Raw genomic sequence first — 21382 nt, forward strand, 5'->3', positions numbered from 1 at the left:
TGCCAGAATCACTGAAACACAGCGCTGCTAGGATGACTGCAGGATTGTTTTTTCCACTGCCCCATTAAAGTGCTCGGTTTGATAGCCACCCACATGCTGCCGTACAAAGGACTGCTGCAACCGCAGCACCTTCTGAATCCAGTAACACTGCAATCATATTGTCACAGATCCTCACTTGATCCAACTGCTCACTGTATCACTGGAGAAGCAGTGGGAGCTGGGTTTTCAACATTAACTTAACCATGAAAAAGAAAAATTTTTAACTTTTGCATCCTACTGTCAACCATTTTTCTGCTTATTATTTCGTAGAAACAAGAGAGGAAAATGCTCTTTTAATCTCATAGAACAAAGTTAGATTTTGTGACTTGGGAGCACAAGCAAAAAAGCCGTACTACTGACAGAATTATTAGCAGAACCATTTCCTAACTCCTCCAGTTCTTTCGTACTTCATCAGATCAATGTACTCCCATCGCTGAAAAAAATGCCATGGTATCTTCAAATTCTAACAAATAATTGATTTGAGAAAAATAAGACTTATGTAACATTGTATAAACCAAAAGAATTATTGCAGGTTTTAAAAAGTTTTGGTGGAACATTTAGCATTTAATGGTTCTCCCAAAATTAGTTCACAGGATACCTTTGTAATTAAACCCACCATCCTTTTGCAAACATAAAATACAGAAAAAAGACCCTTTAAATTGACTTCAGCAAAGGTGTGATAATCACAAACAAAGGAAGCCTTTAATTTAACACCAGTCAAATTATAACCATAGCCAAAGACAAGATAAACTCCAGGTAGAGCTGACTTGTAAAGTACACTTTGAAGTTTTGTTAAGACAAGCCAGTACAGCACTTTTCACCATATGGTGACAACTCCTAAGCCCTAAGAAGGTTGGTTCTAAACTTAATTTTTTTTCCCATATAACCATGTCAAACATAACAAAATGAGCTTGCAAATGTCAAATCAACTTGCAAACATCTGCTAAGTACATTGTAGCACTGAAATTAAGCCTCTTTACCAAACAGAAAAGTTATGTTCAGATTTTAGACCACATGGTGACAAAGTTGTAATGAACAGATAAAGAGCTACAAGCACCACTTATTGTTCCAAATAAATACTTTGCATGTTACATACACTACTTGCAATGCACTATGTCAAACACTTTATGCCCTTATTACAGTAACAGTGTAAGAAATGTTAGCCACCACCTGAAATTAATTTTACATAACTCTCTTTCACATAAGCATCAGAGCACCTTAAGCTCCAAAATGCATCTAACCACGATGGTCCTTTGAAAGAAACTGCACCTCTAGACAAAGAAAAGAAAAAAAAAAAAAGGCTGTGTTTGTTATATTCCAATATCAGATGTTTTTCATGCATTCAGTGAAGCGATATGCAGCCAAAATTTACAAGCAATTAATTTGGCTCACTCTAATTATATCATGGCACTAGATTAATAGAAACTATGTCCTCTGCCCCTTAAGGGCAGTTTTCTGTAGAATTCTGCAAAATGAGTGTCTTCTGGCTTGAAATGAATCTCACAGCATGTTGGTTAGAAGGTTAAAGGGCAGAGTTTTTAATTATTATTATTAATTAAGAATATGAGAGAGAACAAAGTTCACTTTTTTTTCATACAATTGTTTATTAAAATAAAAATACAGAATTTTACAATTCATTTTAAGAGCTGGAAAATGTTTACAGTCATATATCACTTTCAAAAGAGTCTTCCTCTATATGCTCCATTTACCTCCACTTAGAAGGGCATTTTGTACTTCTGTACTACCTGACACATTATCTGAAAATCTTTCTAGAGTATGATTATTGCACAGAACAGTTGTATTTGTGACAATACTTTCTTAACCAAGCACTACATTGCCCACTGTTCTTTCTGTTAAACCCAATAGGAAAGGAAAAAATGCAATAATGTAAGATTCTGCCAAATATATTAATCACAAAGTAGATTACGAGTTCAAGGAAAGCAACATCTTCTCTAATTAAATTACACAACTGATAGTTTACCCCTGGCAATTTATAAACAAGAAACACATAATCCGACACAGACATTTCAGTGAATTCTACACTGTTTCCCATGTAACACGCAACAATAAAACCAGACTTTTCAAAAGAACCAGTATCAGTTTACTGAAAAAGGAATGACATATTTGACCAGTTCCTACACATTCTCAAATTATGCTGCAATCCTTCTCAGCTGATGGCACTTCCTGTGAGATTAGGTCCATAAATTCTCTGAAATTACATTTAACTTTACAATACGTCAAACGAAGTTTTTACATGGAAAAACCTCTGTTTTCTCCTTTATCTAACATCTGCAGCAACTAAATCCTACAAAGACTTTGGACCATTTGGCAGTTATTTACTTACTTGAGTAGTGAACCCCTGAAATTTCCTTTCTATTTGAGCTTAATTCTTGAACCATGTGAAAACTGTTCCTGTAAACATGGAAAGTAAGTTTAGGGGAAAAAAAAAAAAGGCAAATACAAAGTTTTAGCACTCAGTAGGAATAATCTCTTTGTAACGAAATTGTAACTCAGTTCCCTCTTCCACAAAGTAGGCTCAACGCTATCCAATATTTTAAATATCTATTGATTGTGCCTGTGTGTTTACCCTTGTGGTGTCAGTAACACCTATAAAGAAATCCAGCTTGCTTTCAGGAACGCAACATGCAATCATCCCATTTTTCAACTAGTCCAGGAAGAATCCGTGCACGAGTCAATATATTTTAACAAGAAAATGAAACCTTATCTCTATTTAAAAAAAAATAATCAAATCCTGGGGAGTCATTTTTACTAGCTTTATAAAAGGCCAATTCATTAGTTGCATTTTGGAGTTCCAAAATAAATAGACCTTCGCTGCATGGCAATGTCACTTATTCCAAAGCTTTCAGGAGATGTTAAGAACTCCCCACTCGATCTCTGGGAATAATCCGTAGATCTGAACCATGCTTTAGAAATACATTTCCTAAACAAACAAAACAAACAGAATGTGTTACCAACCAACAAAATAAAATGTTACCTAAACAAGCATACACATTTAAGGGATAATAATGTTAGGCCTGTGTTTAACATGTTTGCACTAATTCCTCTAATATACCAGAAATATAGTCTTTTATGTTCCCATGGAACTTCATCTTATCTCTCTTACTCCAAACAGCTCTTATTTTTAAATAAAAATACCAGTCCCAAAGTCATCTAATAGGACATGAAAGCTATGGTCTTTCAAATGTTGCCGTTGCATACTTGAATGTGTAATTTCACTTAAATGTCATAATAATTTTAACACCAAGAAATGCTTTACTTGTCCATAATCACTTTTTTTTATCTTGTGTTCATTCATGCATATATTTACTTTTAATTCTCTCCTCAGTTCAGTACTTATATGTGTCTGACTTCAGAACCTTAGCTGTACCCTTCTTTTAGGAAGGCTCTCCACACATCGAAGAGTAAGTCAGTCTCATTTTAGCATAAAAACATCTTAAACATTATATTTATTACTGTATAGTCCTAGTCATGATAGTCTTTTCAAGAGGACATAGCATGAAACGTAGAAGTTTCTAATACTTAGACGTCTAGGATATTTTTTGCATGTGTGCAGGATTGTCATTTAGGTTGCTATTTTCTTCTATTAAATGTAACATTAGAAAATGAAACCACATTACTAAAAGTGATGTATTATTTAATTGCTGTATGGAACTTACTTTTTTTTAAAGTCATACTGCTACTGCACAAAACAGATGATACGTAATTCTACAATATCGGGTTTTAATAATATATACCTATTCTTACTCATCTTTGTGTTGACTTGTAAAAGCACAATAACTGTATTTCGCTTCAGGCGCCACATGTCAGGGACGTAGACTGCTCTCTTAAAACAGTATTTAACATTTGTTCAAGTTATTACTCTATTGCAACAAAGCTACCTTTTTTCAAACTTCACTTTTCTGGCATGTGGATCAGGATAAAAACTATTCTAGTTATTCAACATCACAAATGTCAGAAAAATCAGTTCAAAAGAATGTTATCAGAAGACATTCTGGTTTTAGAGACCTGTCAAGATGACATACTGAAGAGATCTCTAAAACCCACTGTACATGAATCTGTCACACCAGCAAAACAAAGAACTAAGCTTACTAATACAGGTTAGAAGTATCTGTATTGCAAGGGCCATCGTAAAACTCCTAACACTTAAAGCAGGCCACAGCTGCATCTCATGCAGACAACAGTTCATTCCAACTCTCAGACTGTTTCCATCATTAATATCACAGTGGTTTTATGAAACACTATTCCCTAAAGAATACAGGATTTAAAACTGAAATCATTACAGGAATTAAGTACTAAGCCTAGTTTTTTCAGCTTTCATTTCACCTACTCCACAGACTCATGTAGGGAGAATGAAAATCATACCTGAGGGGTACTTTTATTCAGAAAGGTGCAGAAATAGTGGAACAGTACAAAATCTCTGAAATCCCCAAGGATTGCTAAGATTTTATTCTTAGATCATCTTATTTTGGGAAGTTTATGAAGACTAAAGCAACTGTTCAATCTTCAGGAGCTTTAATATAGGAAAAAAAAAGTACGTTTTACCGTACCAAGTTTCTGAAATACCAATTAATAAGACTGAACAAAAGGTTATATTTAAATTATATGTGTCTACTTGTAAACGGAAGAGTGATTCTGGACTGGGTCTTGGTTTTGCTGTAAGTTACTGGGGGGGTGTTGTTTGGGGTTGGTTTTTTTTTTTCCCCTGTGTAAGGGCAACATCACACAGCACTGTCAGGGCAACGGTACCTTCTATGTTAAAAAAAAACCCATGTGCAATCCATGTACCTAATCTTATATCTGCAGATAAGATCACAACTGTAATGAAAAATTTTGAATCTTTTCATTTATCTGATTCTTGATTATGAGATGCTGTCTTACAATTCTACTGAATAATTCCTCAATATTTAGAAGAACTTAGGAGAGATAAAGTAAATCCATGAGAGATGTGAATGCAATATGCACAGCTGCAAGCATGATGAACTGCCATATGGATGTTTTCATCCAGGAGTCATGTAGTCCTAAATACATGTACCTTGCAGTATTAAGCTACAACTAATTTGAACTACATAATACGACATGAAAGTATACTTTTGAGACAGAGAAACAGTGGAAGTATACCTTAACTTAAGCAACTGACTTTACCCATTTTGCCATGTATTCTTGAGTGGTCACGTGAAAAATTGGCTTTACATGTGGGTGATGATCTAGTAGAGAAACTAGATTATTACTTTCATTATCTGTTTTTAATATATTTGGTCATGAGATCATGACAAGGACAGCATCAGCTGAGGAGTCTACCTTAGGCAGCATACCTGTCAAACCATAATCCAGGAGTCCTAACGGAAGGACAGAAAGGACAGAAACCTCCAGTGGAGCAGAAAGCCAAAAACTTGCTTGATCTTCATTTTCAAATGTTGTGGATGCAATCACAGACCCCAGAAATGGGTCACAACACTTAAATGGTTTCTTTTGCAATTCTAAGAAATTCCCCAAACTAACATCAAGCAACTGCTCTTCTAACCACCAGATACTTTTATGTGCTCTGAAAGGATTTACTTTATACTATTTGACTTACATAGCTAAATATGCTGATAATACCTTACTTTCTGAGATGCTGTAGAGATTTCACGCAAAAAAAAACAGAGAAGCAGTATGTCTCCAGCAACTGGGTTCCACAAGCACCAAAGCCATTATTATTGTTTCTTAGTAAAAAAAATTATGAACATTTCTTCCCTTCAAAGATATTCCACTCCACTGTTAACATTGTCTCAATGGGCTGAGAGTACTGTAACCATTTCCAAATTAATTTAAAAGTATAGCTTTTTTAACAATAAGTCCAAAGAAGCCTGGTTCCAGACAACAGACCATTATTAGTACAATTCAACATCTGGACTATGTTTCCATGTATTACAGGAAGTAATGGGGAAAAAATTTACACTTTTCTGTGACAGAGAAACTCTCACAGGAAGCCTCTGCAGCTGAAAGCAGAGGTTTCTCACATGGAATCCCTTTTTGAGACTAAGAGGGCTATAGCCAAGAAGATCCTCTCTTCTTGAGAACGTGCTTTCCAAAGCACCTAAAGTTCCTGCTCTAAATGCAAGTATTACTTTTTAAACATACCCCATGAGAAGTGCTGCTAAAATAGCGAATACTGCTCAACTAGGTATCACGGGGAAAAATAATACAGCTATTAGTTGTTATTTCAGTAGCATGTAATACAGTATTGCTCTTTTTAACTGCACAATAAATAGCTGAGCTCTGAAGATCAGAAGTACCTAATTTTTTCACAGAATTAAATACACAAATGCTGAAGAATAGCTCTGTGGGTTTTACCTTTTACATACTACACTGACTGTAGTTTCCAACTACTGAGTAATGCTTCTCTCATTTAAGCAATCAAAACTTAAAATATAAATCAACCCCAAGTGCTATGCATTAGTTTAAAGGAAATATAACTGAGCTTTTTAATACTAGGCTTCATAAATAATAACTTACCTGCTGTCTGCGCTGGGTTTATTCCTATGCCATCTAGAAGATGAAAGAGACATATTATGACTAAACTTAGAGCTCAAAAAATATAATATACCAACAAGATGTAGTTATTACATCAGGTCTTCATGCAGCTATTTCCTATAACCAGAAATAGTCTCATCACACAAGCTAACAAGAAGCATTCAGCATACGTATTTGGACAAAACCAAATTAATTATATTAGTTGGTTTAATACCTTTACACCATGCATAAGCAATTTTAATAATGCTGTAATATTATTAAATTCAATTTGCAGTCTGTAGAGGTTGTGAAAGAAAAGACACTTTTGCTCTCATCAATACCCCTTAAATGAAACAACAAGAAAAACCCTATTAAAAAATAAAAAAATAAAAAATAAAATATATAAAAACTATATTCTTACCATTTGTTATAATGGCACTTGTTGCTGCAGGAACTTTGAACTAAAGGAAGTAGAGTAGGACAAAATTACATGAAACATAGTTAAAGAAAATATATAGGGAATATTCAAATCAACTATATTTTTAGCTGGTTCAGGTACAACAAAATTATGGGAAAATATTTCCCTCAGATTTATAGATAAAGCAAAATAAAGGTTTAAAGTCAAAAATGATTAGACACCTCAATACAGAATGTGAAATTTGCAGGACTAAAAACCTAATTAAATCCAACTAGTATTAGTCTTTGGATACAATATAAAAGTCAAGCATCCACCAAGTTGAGAAATTAGTTCTTATTGTACTAAATAAAGGAATACCTAAAGCACGTATGGAAATGAACTTCAAAACAAACGCCTAACAGGAATTAAAATAGAATTAGCTTGAGTTAATCTTGGTTAATTTTGAGCTATTTCCTAGCTTTCTCTCTGGCTGTACTGGGAGCTCTCCAACTGCACTACTGGAACAGAAGAGTTCATTTCAGGATTTGCTTACAAAGGAAGCACTTACAGCACTGCATAAGATCTGCCTTCCTCCTCAGATTTCTCACACCTCCACAGCAACTCACCTTCATGCACATCATATGCAGTCAGTTTTAGAACATGAAAAGCCCTACTCAGGTAGGGTAGCATCACATATAGGCTTCAAACTACCTCAGAAGGTCTGAACTGAGATGGGGAAGCCAAAAATAATTATTTCTTAGAGGGACGAGGCAGGGCCAGAGAAAAATCCAGCACTATGTAATGTAATGTGGCTGGACCACACAGGACAGAAAAGGTTGGGTGGATACAAGTCAATCAGTGCTACTTGGTTGGTTTAAGGACCAAAGGTTGTTCCTCGTGCTTCCTTTACTTGGCACAGTGAACAACTCTTAAGGTAAAAGACTGGTGTCTCAGCAACCACAGAATCATAGAAAGGGTTTGGGCTGGAAAGGACCTTAGATTATCTAGTCCTCGCTAACACGCGCACGGACACCTTGCTACTAGACTGGGTTGCTCAAGGCCCTGTCCAACCTGGCATTGAACACTGACAGGGATGGAACATTCGTAACTTATTTGGGCAGCATGCTCCAGTGCCTCAGAATCCTCACAGTAAAGCAGACGAGCAAGCATCAGGGAAATCACCTCACAAAGCACTTCCTCTTCTTCTCTACATTGTGTAAAAAAAGGGTAAGCTAACTATGATTGCTAACAATGAGTATTTCCACGGAAGAACTGCAGAACTTTTCCATTTGCCTCAAACAAGTCACTTCAGCGCAGCAGTTCCTTTCAGCAGCATTCTTTCAACAGCATTCACTAGTTTTGCTTTCCCTATTTTCTGATTGCTCAACTTAAGATTTCCAGGTTTGATTTGCAGAAACACCATGCACTGACAGCAACAGCTAAAGCCCACAGAAACCATGCCTGAATATAGTATTTAGTTATTAATATTAAAAAGTCTTTTTTCATCTCCAGACACAAAATTAGCAGATATTAACTTATTTTCCTCTAGCCTTTTACCCGTAGCGGGTAAATCATGTCACGTTCTCATCTTGTAGCGTGACATGAAAGCAGGAGTTTCTGCAAAACATGTTAGGTATCATCTCCATCTCCAAATCAAAAAGTAAAGGACTAAACCACAAAAAAACCCTGAAGAAGCACAAAATACATGTTTAAGTTATTTTTCAACAAGCAGATTTCCACTGCTAGTAAGTGATACCATCAATCTTTCATCCCAAGTCACCTGATAAAACCCAAACAGGTAACTTTTAGAACGTTAAGTGCCTCTCCTCATTCTGCGCCTCTTATTAGACACAACAATGCAATGAATCATTCACAGTAGAATGGACATCTACTAATTTTGTGTCATTTTGCTTCTCAGTAGCAGAATCTACCTGATGGTGATACACCAAGTATATATGAGAACTGTGTGGCAACCGGTTTGTGAAGCACTAGTTAATTTTATTGCTTCGTACTGTATAGTGTTAGAATATAATAAAACATTTTATTACCTTAGCCCAAAACACTGGGCCAAATAGCAATAGCTGTCAGCTATACAGTCAGCACTTAAATATCATCACAAATATAATACAGAAAGGGAAATTACCACTGGAAATAATTACACATAATTTGGTGCGATATGGTTCGCTACTTAAATCAAAAATCCTTCCTGTGGTTGCTAAGTGTATGTATCCCATGCTGAAAACACACAAGCTTTCTCAGATACAAAGTCAAATGGATACTCAAGTAGCGAAGTTCTGTATTCAGTAGGCAATCCCTGGCTTACTTTGAAATCAAATTCCAGCCTCAAACTCACCCTTTAAAGAGATTGTTTGCTTTAAAAACCTTATAAATTGATAACTGAGGCTGTCACACAACTTATTTTCTCCAATACTAGGAAATATATTTATTGATATCTACAGCCAAACTATAAGGAAAAAGTGACAATCGCATGCCACTCACTTCTTATAATGATGATAAAAAATCCTCTACAGTAACAAGCTCATCTCTTTCTTGCACAATGAATAGCAGATAAGTGCATTAAACCATAGAATTTTAGTACCAGTCTACCAAGAGTAATATTAAAATAACAAAATAGTTTCAAAAAAACCCATGCTTATGAAAGAATAAACAACTTTGTAAATGGAAATAGATTACTATTTTAGTAATGATTCCACAAAGTTAAGAGAGTTTTTTTATAAGTATCAGGCAAATGTGCACCTGAGATATGTACCAAGTGGCTTTAACAGATGAAGGAAAAAACCTGATAAGATACCACACATTGTAAATGAGAACACTAGCGCTGTCACAATAAACTGTGACAGTTGTGGAAAGAACCATAAATAGAGAAAAACTGAAGACAGCAGTGTTTCCAGTACTCTATATCTCATTTACATTTTTATATATAGCCTGTAAGACAAACGAGAAAATAAAAACTAAGGAAAGAGCTAAATTTGCATTATCCAAATTATCACTGCCAAATGCATCTACTGAGAAGGGCTGACACTGCTATAAATGACAGACTTCCCAAGACCTCTCCATGTTTAATGATAGTGGATACTCAAAATACATCAACTAAAATAATGGTTTGCTAAATGTGAACATTTAAGTAATTCTCTAAATCAATTTCACAGAGGACCCTATAACTTGTGAAACCACTATAGTACTTGAACTCACTGTGGTTCCATGAGTAGGTAAAGATACCAAGTTTGATGGCAACCCTCCCACCAAAAGTGGCCCCTCAGTCTTGTTATCTCCAACCACTCAGTCCTGCTTCACCCTTCCCTGGTCCTTCATACTAGGTCTCTATATATGGGTTGTGTGGGCACAGCTGCATTAGTTCAGATAAAAATAACTGGGAAAAAAAAAAAAAAATTGAAACCAGTAACTATCTTTAACAGCATCCATTATTCTTTATATTGTTCTGTTCAAGTAGTCATAAAATAAACAATCCACAACCTCCTCCCACAAGCTGTGCTTCCAATTAGAACTTCTGTCACATGTTGGTGTAACACCAACAACATAAGGACAATCAAGACATGGAGTCTATTATCTTTTCTAATTATTTATTCTATTACAATTCTAATGCTTGAACAAATTCCACCCCCCCAAAAAAAAACCCATCATGCTTTTGAGCCCCTTATTTTACTGTTTTAACACCGAGATGAACAGATGCTAATACTTGTACATTTAATCTGAAACAAACAGGATGCATCTCTTCAAATACATTACATAGGCCAATTTAGTCACCTATTAGTTTTGGATTCTATGTAACAGATCAAACATAGAAATCAAACACCACATTATCCTCATCTTAGTCACTGGTGTCTGTTCTTTTAATCTAGGCAATATGACTAATGTCAATACCTTCTATGATCAAAACCTGTATGTCTTCCAAAATTAGAGATTACTGGAACCAAATGCAAGAGGAGTTTAAGAATTTCTTGAATAATCCTAAAGAATTTTATGTATATTCTACATAAGCAATTTAAAATATTAAATATTCAATAGTAGTGTTTTTTAATTATGTTCATGTTCACAATGTTTTATGTTACTGAAATAAAATTAACTGCAAAGAACAGCAAGCACATCAATACCTGCTCTTAAAGTGTAAATTGTGCAAGAATTGCTTACTAACTTCTGAAAGCTCTGACAAGCTACTCTGACACAAGTAAAGCCTGTGTCTGTGCATATCTAACAAGAGCATTCTTTGTGCTGAATTAACCATTTTATTTTACAATTAAATAGCTTTTGCTTTCAGGAATATTCAGAAGGTTAAAAAACATCATCATCATCACTGTCTACTTACTTCTTCCGCCGCAAACTTCAAGACAGCTGTGAAAGGTGTACTTTCAGGCACACTTAACCTAAAATTACAATGTAAATAAACGTATGACTGCTGAGACAAACTAAAAAGCAATTTCATTTCACTTTAAGCAGCGGCAATACCCTTACCACAGGTGTGCATTTACTGTTTAAGGCCTAGATCAAAGCCTAAAAAGACATCTATAGCAGCAGACCAAAGCAAACCAGCCCCAGGAGGTGAGTTAACTACGGCAAACCACCTCTCGGCTCACACGGAGGAAGTAAAACGCCTTTTCCTCTCGTGCGGAAGCCATGGAAGGGTGACCAGCAAACTATACGGCCCAGGAGCGCCTGTGCGCGCTGCCGCCGGCTTCCACAGCCACCTCGCCTCTCGCAGCAGGGCCGCAGCACCTGCCTGACCCCGGCCCGCCGCACCACTCACACTTTGTACGGCAGCCGCGGGTCCGAGGTGAGCGTCACTTTAAAGGTAACTTTCGACCTGGGAAGAGTGAGGAGAAAGTTCCGGTTTAGGGCGGGAAGGGAAAGTAAGGAGCAAAAGGGATAGCGGGCACCAAGCTCACTCACATGATGCTCTCACCGCCACCGCTCCCCACCGACACGTCAACAGCCGCCTGAGAGGGCCTTCTGTCCCTTCCGTCTCCTGAGCTGCCCGTAGCGCCGCCTGAATTCAAAGGAAACTGAACCTGCCCCGCCGACCGCTACTAGGGAGAGATCGGCGATGTTGTGTCTCGACGCCCCACCGTCACGGGAAAGGGAGAGGCTGAGGGATGTGCGAAGGGCACCGGAGAACAGCGTTGAGGATTTCTAACAAGGCAGTGACAATGGCTGTCGTGCGGTCGATTTAGGACCGAAGTTTTAGATACAGCGTTTCCGTAGACGTCTGAAGTGGCGCCTGGGCGGTCCCTTAGCGGCAGTGGGCCGGGTTGCGTACCCTCTGCCGGGGCGACCGGGTCCGAGGGCTTGGCAGGCTGCGTGCCCCGGCCCGGTCACGGCGGGGGGGGATACAGCAGGTTGCGGCCAGCGGCCATCGCCCATCGCACGTGGCTGTCGGGGTCTACAGAGATCCCTTCTTCCGAGCAACAAGGGATTGCTGGATTTAAGTCTGTGTTGTATATAACTGCAGGTTTATGTGTGTATATATATATATATGTTTATATATATATGTGTAATGCGTGGGGAGGAGGTCGTTCGTTGTTAGGTTTGTTTACCTGAGGCTGTGTGTCCTCAAACCGAAATGTTCTGCAGGTGCTTGTTGAAGTTACGCAAGGGAAGATGGATGTAAAAGCACAGATTGCCACCCTCTTAATACTCAGTATTGTTCACATCTTCCATGCAATAGGGAAGCTGGAGCTGGAGTTTTATTTGAATAATGGTGGATACTTATCATGGCAGAAAGAAGTTCCCAGTTTTATCTGTGACCTTTGGCAAGCTAATTTTTATTAAAGGCTATATAAGGTTTAATGGGAATGCAAATATTTTTTGGTTTTATGCATGTGTTATATTCAAGTTAAATTGAATGTAAAAAGGTTGGTGGGGGCTGAGTTTCCAGCCCTGGGTGTGTCAGTATTACCTTTGTGGAAAGTATCTTAGCAGACTGCTTTCATATTTTATCCAGTATCTCATCCTTCTTTATGAAGTACAATTTTCATGTAGGCAGAGGTGCTTGTTCATCACACACTGCTTGCCAGACAGGTCATGGCAAGCACTTTCTTGGGTTCACTTTAATTGGGGTCTCATTAGGGTTGAGGTAGAAATGCCATACAAAAGGCAATTGACACATTGGAGTCACAGATTTCTTACTTAAAGGACTGTCCCAGTCATGAAATTTAGCTTTTCAGCCATGCTGATCTTGTTTGAACATAGACAAAACTGAAAAAAAAAATATCCAAAAACTAGAAGAAATTCATTACGAGCTTGTACAAGGGCATTAATATTTCCGTATCTCTCCTGCATTTATGTTATCTGCCTTTCACAACTGTATCTCATTGGTGGCTTATACTCATTTTGTAATCCATTGGTGATCTCATGTCTTTTTCATCTCCTTCCTTCTAACACACTACACCTTGCACTGGAAATAAATATCGTCTCTGAGCATGTAACCTTGTTTGTGTAGCTAAATGTCATCCCATATTTATTCTTACCCTCTTTGAACAGTTGTTTTTGCATGATGCTGTACCTTTGATTTATACAACTCTCTGCCATCTGCAGCGTCTGTTAATGCATTGCTGTTTTCTGTGCCAAGGTCATTAATGCATATGTGAAATACAAGACATCCTTTTAGGACTTCATTTCTTACATTTCACTTTAAGGACTTCCCCTCTGAGGAAATAAGTGCACCCAAATCTTCATGCTGTTGAAGCTGGACTGCTTTTAGTACCTGAATTTACTTGGTTAAATCTGGTTTGAGCATGTGTGCTTAGAACAGCGCACACACCCCTCATCCCCTGGCTAGCAAAACCTTGCAATGCAAAGCCAGTACACAGGATCAGGGTATTTGAGCGTAGATTCAGAAACCCATGTGACTTCATAAAAATGAGACTTCCCCACTGCAGGAATTTTATAATTTTACTATGCTGTTTAAACCTGTTCCAAAAGGTAGAAGGGTTAATATTTTTTTCTGAGAATTTACAATGAATGAAGGAAGGGGAATGTGCACGATTTTTCTCTTTCAGCTGGAGAGGTAATGAGACTTGGTGTCCCATCTGCAGATAAGCCAGAGATGAATTAGAGGTGACTGTATCTCACTAATTGGTTTATATACAAAAACATTTTTCTCAACTCAGAAAAACTGGTCCATTCCCAGCAAAATCATACCTCCTTTCCCTACTAGGAATTGAGAAAAAAATGGACTTTATTGAATTTGTTTTCCCTACAGCTCTTACTAGCTAACCCTTAATTACATTGTGTGATATCAATGAGACATAGCTTTTGACTTTTCTGCTATGTAGAGGGCAAATGGAATGACCATTTCATCAATTTAAAACAATTGGGATCTCTGGAAATTCGTAAATGCACTAGGACAACAGAAAGCTTTTAAGTCAAGAAAATGTGAAGAAAAAAAAAATACCAACAAACCCAAACAAAAATAACAACTCATCAAAATAACGAAAAATACATCCCTTTGGTTGCTAAGATGTGACTGAGGTGAATTGGGATACCCCTGACAACACTTCAGGGAAATCTGTCGGAAATCCTAGTTGTAAATAGCATTGCAAGAGACAAAGGTATTGCAATGTGTGGGAGCTATTTATCCCACGTGCCTGCATTACATAGGTAGCCACCTGGCTGGACCTGGTTTTATTATGTTGAGAGGGGAAATAAACAGAACAATAAGAAAGCAAGTACACAAAAATGCTACCTTACCAAGATCTATTAATTGATACCTAACTGCTGGAGTGCATGTGCCATTTGAAGAACGACTTTTTATGCTGCAAAACATGCCCATATAGAGAAAGGTTACTATACAAGCATCTATCTTAAGAACTCCCTGGAAGTATGAAATCTCAAGTTTTAAGAAATGCAGTAAAACATCTCCCACCTGCAAGACTTGCTTTGAACCTTGTCAGTTTTGGACTGAAAAAGGAACATTTAACTTCCAACACTTAACTGGGCCAGAAAAGCACTGAATTAAGCTTTTTAGCAGGTACCCAGAAAATTAAATCTTATCACTCAGCAAGCTTTTTTCCTATGGTCACAAACAATGAATTAAACAAGCATTGCCAAGCAGTGTGCTACAGGAGGGAGAGAGGAAGGCAAAAGAAACGCAGTGGTTCTCCAACCAACCACTTTCATTCTGAGCACATGGGTAACAGTATGATCCCTTCTGCTCTTAGCGAGGCTATGGTTTCACCAGATGGATTGAGCTGTCCTAAGCCCCAAGATAAAGGAGAGGTCCTGTTTTTATCCCAACTTCTGCTTCACTCTCTGTTCCTGGCCTCCTTCTTGCTTGCTGCTTCTTCCCCTGGCTTTGTTGCTCAGTGGAACCACCTGTAAGTCAGCTCATCAGACGACATAGCTGTTTTCCTGATGACTTGGAGCATTGAGTAAGCTTAAGTAACAGTCTGAGCTGATGCAGCAGAGGCAGCAAGGAGATCTGTCAGTAGGGAAACATGGAATAAGGCTTCCTCTTCATATAATTTCTTATAGTCAGAAGGCTGTGATCCTCCTTTGGTGGGTACATCTGCTTACCTGTCCTTTGGTTCAACATGGTGGTGTGTCTCTTGGTTCTTCCCCTCATCCAGGTCAAGCTCATCAGTGGTAAGCCTGTGTCTCTTCCCAGCATGTAGAGGCACCTCCTCAGCTGCACAGTTCCACTTGGTCAGCAGGAGCCAGCTGCCTTTCTCAGACAGTCTGCTCCTGTTTGCTCTGGTGGGATCTATCTGTAGGAAATTAATCCCTGCAGCAAGCAAGCGAGAGCACTGCGTGATCTCTAGGTTGTTTTTGTTGTGCTCTTTTCTGGTGTTTCTCTACTCCAAGGCTACAAGCTGCAGCATTAGGCTAGATTGACTAGTCTTGAGCATGCTGGCTGTAGTTGGGTTGCCCTGACTTTTTACTCCCCGACAATTACAGATTCTCTTTTGTTTGTTTTGGGAGCTTTTTTGTTTGTTTTTTTTTTTTTTAAACAGAAATAACAGTGTAACATACAACGTGAATTTAGCCTGTTTGTACCTACCACTGTGAAAACTTTAACCTCCTTTAAACAGGGAGTTTTCACATTCATGAGCCTACAGCCTATGTAAGACAAAATGAATTTTTTATTATGTACTGTGTCACTGGATTTCTCTGTAAAATATAGCCATAGATAGAATTTTTAAAAAGCACTGTTAAGCCAGATAAAGATTATAACACTTCATGAATGCAATACAAAGTTAATAATTAGACAAGTTAATACACCTTCATAATCTTCCTTTAACAAAATAATAATTAAAAACCTATTACAGCTCTCATTGTGCAAGCGTTTTACAAAAATAATATGTCAAAATGAGATGACATACAGATGTCATGTTAATCATATAAAAGTCATAATGGTAGGTCTCTAGACTTCAGAATTTTTATTTTGTGTGTTAGTACAGATAACCATACACCAAACTAAGGATTAGTCTTCCAAAACACCCAGCACTTAATGTATTTATCAGCTGCAGATACTTTGTTCTTTCACATATGAAGGTTTAGTGGGTTAGTTTTTTTCCCTTTGTTCTTTCACATATGAAGGTTTAGTGGGTTTGTTTTTTTCCAATTGCTTTGAAAAAGTAATTATTAAGAAGTCTTTAAATCAAAAGGATAATAAGCATTTGGCAGGAAAAAGTGTCTGTGAGAGCCAAAAGTGGGTGTTCTGTATTTTTCTCTTTGACATTTTTTTGTCATGGAATTTGATTTATGTAAAAGGTGAAGAACACCATTACACGTATGTACTATGTCCCAATTTCCAGAATTTCCTTGAAATCAACTTAACTTTGAATAATTTTCCAGGTGAATAAATTTTCAGGTGTCCCGTTTGTCTTAAAAGTAGTTTGATTTATATTTCTATATGTATTTATGTATATTTGAAAGAAGGAGAACCCAGGGAATTACAGGCCAATAAGTCTCACCTTGGTGCTTGGCAGGTTCATGGAGCAGATCCTCCTGGAAAGTACATACACAGACAATAAGGGGGTGAATGCAGACAGCCAGCATGGCTTCACTAAAGACAAATTATGCCTGATGAATTTGGTGGCATTTGACACTGTTCCACATGACATCGTTGTCTCTAAACTGGAGAGGCGTGGATTTGATGAATGGATCATTTGGAAAATAGGAATTGGCTGGATGGTTGCACTCAAAGAGTTGTGGCCAATGGCTCAAGCTCCAAGTGAAGATCAGTAACAATGATGTTCCTCAGGGGTCAGTATTGGGACTGGTGCTTTTTGACATCTTTGTTGGCAGCATGGACTGTGGGACTGACCGCCTTTAGCAGGTTTGCTGATGACACCAGGCTTTGTGGTGCAGTTGATGCACTGAGGGAAGGGATGCTATCCAGGGGGACCGTGATAGGCTTGAGAGGTGCAAACCTCATGAAGTTCAACAAGGCCAAGTGCAAGGCAATCTCAAACATAGATACAGGCTGTGTGGAGAATGGATTGAGAGCAGCCCTGGGGAGAACGACTTGGGGGTATTGGTTGAAGAGAAGATCAAAATGACCCATCAATGTGCACTTGCAGCCCAGAAAGTCGGCTGTATGCTGGGCTGCATCAAAAGATGCATGAACAGCAGATCAAGGAACATGATCCTGCCCCTCTACTCTGCTCCTGGGAGCACCTCTTTGTGAGTACGGTGTTCAGCTCTGGCGCCCTAAACACAAGAGGGAAGGGACCTGTTGGAGCGAGTCCAGAGGGCCATGAAATGATCAGAGGGCTGGAGCACCTCTCATATGTAGACAGGCTAAGAGAGTTGGGCTTGTTCAGCCTGGAGAAAAGAAGGCTCTGGGGAGACTTTTTAACAGTCTTCCAATACCTAAAGGGGGCCTACAAGAAATCTGGAAAGGGACTTTTTACAAGGGCATGTAACAAGAAGACAAGTGGGGAATGGTTTTAAACTGACAAAGAGGAAATTTAGATTAGACATTAGGAAAAATTTCTTCTCTATGAGGGTGGTGAGGCACTGGCACAGGTTGCCCAGAGAAGTTGTGAATGCCCCATCCCTCGCAGTATTCAGGGCCAGGCTGGATGGGGCTTGGAGCAACCTGGTCTAGTGGAAGGTGTCCCTGCCTGTGGCAGGGGCATTGGAACTGGATGATCTTTAAGGTCCCTTTCAACCCAAACCATTCTATGAGCCTATCTTTTGTCACAATGGGAATGATGACAATTTTTGTTAGTGATAGCAATGCTTATGTGATATTTTGTTTTTATATGCAGGAAATGGTTTTAAACTAGTTTCCATAAGATTAGTATCCATCATCATTATGTTTTGATTAGGCACTAAGAAACAAAATTCCATCTTTTGATTTGAGAATGTCTAATGAACTGTAGTTCTTCAAATCTGGAGGATTCCAATATCTCTGGTGAGAAAGAAAGACATTTTTGGGAAAGATACAGATATAAAGAAAGGATATCCAGTTCCACAGATTAAACCTTTTCTTGTAATGGCAACTGCATCAAAATAATTTTTGCTTGATAGCAACAAACACAGGGTTTTACAGAATAGTTTATTAACTATGTTTTGGTGAATTGGGAAACAGTTGTATTTTGTCAGTCTCAGAAAAAAATTGTACCTTTGTTACGTGCCTGCTGCAAGCAGCAAATCTGTGATCTGAGCATACTGCTCTGAGAGTGCCCAGTATGTATTTTTGTATGTATTTTCTTATGCAGTAAAAAAAAATGCATCCGTCATCAGGCTGTGCAGTTCTGTCATTTATTTTTACTACTATTAGGTACTACGGTGAGTTAGCTTGTTACTAGAGATAAAATCACCTTGTTTACAAGATGATTCAGAGAATCAGATAACATACAGAAATGTATTGCAGACTCCTATAGTGAAACATAAGAGTATACAGAGGCATAAATTCAGGCTAAGAATGTTTTTATTGTAGTATCTGTTTCTTCCATGGAGCATAAATACAAATCCAACTGAGTTGCTTTTGTAATGCTAACTGGGGTAGCTTTCTTATGTTTGTTTCATGTCTTAAGCAGGTTGTGCTTTACGTTCAGTATTAAACTGTAGCTAAGTCCATGAAAATTCAGTGAAAGACCTTTTTTGTGCAGCTGTGATAAAACCGGCAGGAGTCCTGATTCAGCTCCTCCTGAATTTCATTATTCATAAAGTGCCTAATCTATTAGATTTTTTAAATGAGGGATACTTTCTTAAAAAACTTAGGTTATTCTAGTGACTTCACAGTTAACGTTTAACTAAAAAAAAAAGCACAGATTCTTGCTGAAGTGAAGCAAGAAATTAAGCCAAATTACGTTTCCATTTTTTAATATAAAGACTGGCAAAGAGAAAGAGACTAAAGAATAAATTAATTTCAGGTCCAGGAAGTTGTGATTCTGGCAGGCTTAGTACAAGATGACAACTGTGATATCCCTCACAGTTCTCTAAACAAGGTCATTTGTATATATTTTCTTTATTAGGTCATTTGTTATGAAGATACCTCTCGTATTTTTCCCTCTCCTTTTTGTTCTCTTTGATGGCAAGCCCAGAAAAGAGTTTATATAGTCTGCAAGCATTACTGCAAGAGGACAGTTTTCATGAAGGTGAGGTTGCACGGGTCATTAGTTTATTGTTTGAAGAGATTAGAAGAGAGATTTACTGAGAGTGCAAAAGGTGCTGCATCTCTGTAGAAATGAAAGAGATGTGAAAACTTACATTGTGTTTACAAAGTCTGGACTTTTAAATTGCTGAAGCTTGCTTTGGCCAAAAGGTAAACATGACCTTTAATTTCTTCATCTAGAACAGTCCTTTCTAATCTGCTGCGGTTCAGGACACCAGCCTTCAAATCTTGACTCTGTCCATCAGGCTTTGCCTTCTAATTTCTTTGGGTACAAAGCCAAGAATTTCTCTGCATGTCACCTTCATGTGGGCTTCTTAATGGATCAGAGGTTTACATGAAATGTTCTGACCTTGGAAATACACCTTTTTATTCAGTGCTTGCTGTAGTGCAAAGCTGAAGACTTGTCAGAACATTTAAAATGCTTTTGTGTTAGACATGGTGAGGAACTTCTTGTTTCTGGTCCATTACCCATAAAACAAAATTAATTTTCATAAATACAAAATTATATTGGCAGAAGAGATTGTTAATCTTTAAAGTGTAACACTGTTAGAAATAATCAAGAAACAAGCAGGAAACACAAAATGACCCTTAAGTAGCAGATGAAGACTTGAGTTGTGTTGTGCAAAATGACTTTCTGAGTAATGTGTAATTCCTTTCAGTAACTTTTTCTTTGCTTTTCATTGCAAGTTTGTTGTTTTTTTTTTAATATAGTGTATTATCTTGTTAGGATGCCTTTGTGCCATCTCCTAAACACTACTGTTTAGCAAAACTTAAGGAATTTTTTATATATACTTAATGTCTTCTAATTTAAATAAATTTTAACCACAGATTTAATGCTAACAACAGAAGAGTGTTCAGTCATAGCAGCCTTCCAGTATCTGAAGGGGGCCTATAGGGATGCTGGAGAGGGACTCTTCATTAGAGACTGTAGTGACAGGACAAGGGGTAACAGGTTAAAACTTAAACAGGGGAAGTTTAGGTTGGATATAAGAAGGAAATTCTTTCCTGTTAGGGTGGTGAGGCACTGGAATAGGTTGCCCAGGGAGGTTGTGAATGCTCCATCCCTGGCAGTGTTCAAGACCAGGCTGGACGAGGCCTTGGGTGATATGATTTAGCGTAAGGTGTCCCTGCCCACGGCAGGGGGGTTGGAACTAGATGATCTTAAGGTCCTTTCCAACCCTAACGATTCTATGATTCTATGATTCTATGAAATGTTGGTGCCAACTTTGTAAATATCTATACCTAATGTAGCTCCCTTTGGGTCCCTTTATATTCAAAGCAAAGATAGTACTTCTAGTGCAGTTTTCATCATTCTGAAGCAGACATCTAAAATAATGACCTATTCCTTCAAAATGCATATTTATTCCCAGATTGACAATAGGGAGAGACTAGGCTGACTACCTGTCATATTGTCATCTGCTTTATACAAGCAACAGTGTTTGGTGAGGTAAATCCAACTCCATGTTCATGCCCCTGTGCTGTTCTGGAGCTTCATAATACCGAGCCCCTGTTCGACCGTTCCACTCTATAACTTTTGGCATCCAGTTGAAGTCAAGTAGATTTTTTTTTTGTTTTCTTGTTAGAATGTTGGGAAAGACAAATAAACTTCAGGTTGTAACCCACCCAGTGTATTAATTGCTTTTTTGAGTTGTTCTGGGTTTTTTAGGTCAAACCAAAAAAAAAGAAAAAATATTCTGGGACCTTCTCTTTATACAGTATTAAAATACTACAAAGCATAACAGATTACGTAAACTTTAATTAAAAAAAAATCTCAGTTAACAATGCCATGCATGAAAGTGAAGTTGAATTAAGATCTGGAAGAAGAAGAA

The 21382-nt window shown here is 37.8% G+C and overlaps 1 protein-coding gene across 1 annotated transcript; it reads right to left on the reverse strand.

The window, feature by feature from the left end:
- Positions 1-834: 834 nt before the first annotated feature.
- On the reverse strand, positions 835-12346 carry UFM1 (ubiquitin fold modifier 1). Its single transcript, XM_061458169.1, has 7 exons — positions 12175-12346; positions 11876-11972; positions 11733-11789; positions 11295-11352; positions 6974-7013; positions 6556-6588; positions 835-2980 (listed from the first exon to the last, which is right to left on the reverse strand). The coding sequence occupies exons 1-7, from the start codon at positions 12344-12346 to the stop codon at positions 2913-2915; spliced, it is 525 nt and encodes a 174-aa protein (XP_061314153.1). The 3' UTR covers positions 835-2912.
- Between the last annotated feature and the right edge of the window lie 9036 nt (positions 12347-21382).

The sequence above is a fragment of the Pezoporus flaviventris genome, unplaced genomic scaffold (genome assembly GCF_033815535.1).
Source record: "Pezoporus flaviventris isolate CSIRO_AGI_PZ_B2104156 unplaced genomic scaffold, CSIRO_AGI_Pfla_v1 ptg000025l, whole genome shotgun sequence".
Taxonomy (NCBI): domain Eukaryota; kingdom Metazoa; phylum Chordata; class Aves; order Psittaciformes; family Psittacidae; genus Pezoporus; species Pezoporus flaviventris.

Excerpts from the sequence above, each read along its gene's own strand:
- UFM1 (XM_061458169.1), bottom strand. The coding sequence starts at position 12,346 with ATGGGCGATGGCCGCTGGCCGCAACCTGCTGTATCCCCCCCCGCCGTG. Across the intron at positions 11,973-12,174 it reads CAGACGTCTACGGAAACGCT|GCGGCGCTACGGGCAGCTCA; the intron begins GTATCTAAAACT and ends CTTTGAATTCAG. Across the intron at positions 11,790-11,875 it reads GGTGGCGGTGAGAGCATCAT|GTCGAAAGTTACCTTTAAAG; the intron begins GTGAGTGAGCTT and ends CACTCTTCCCAG.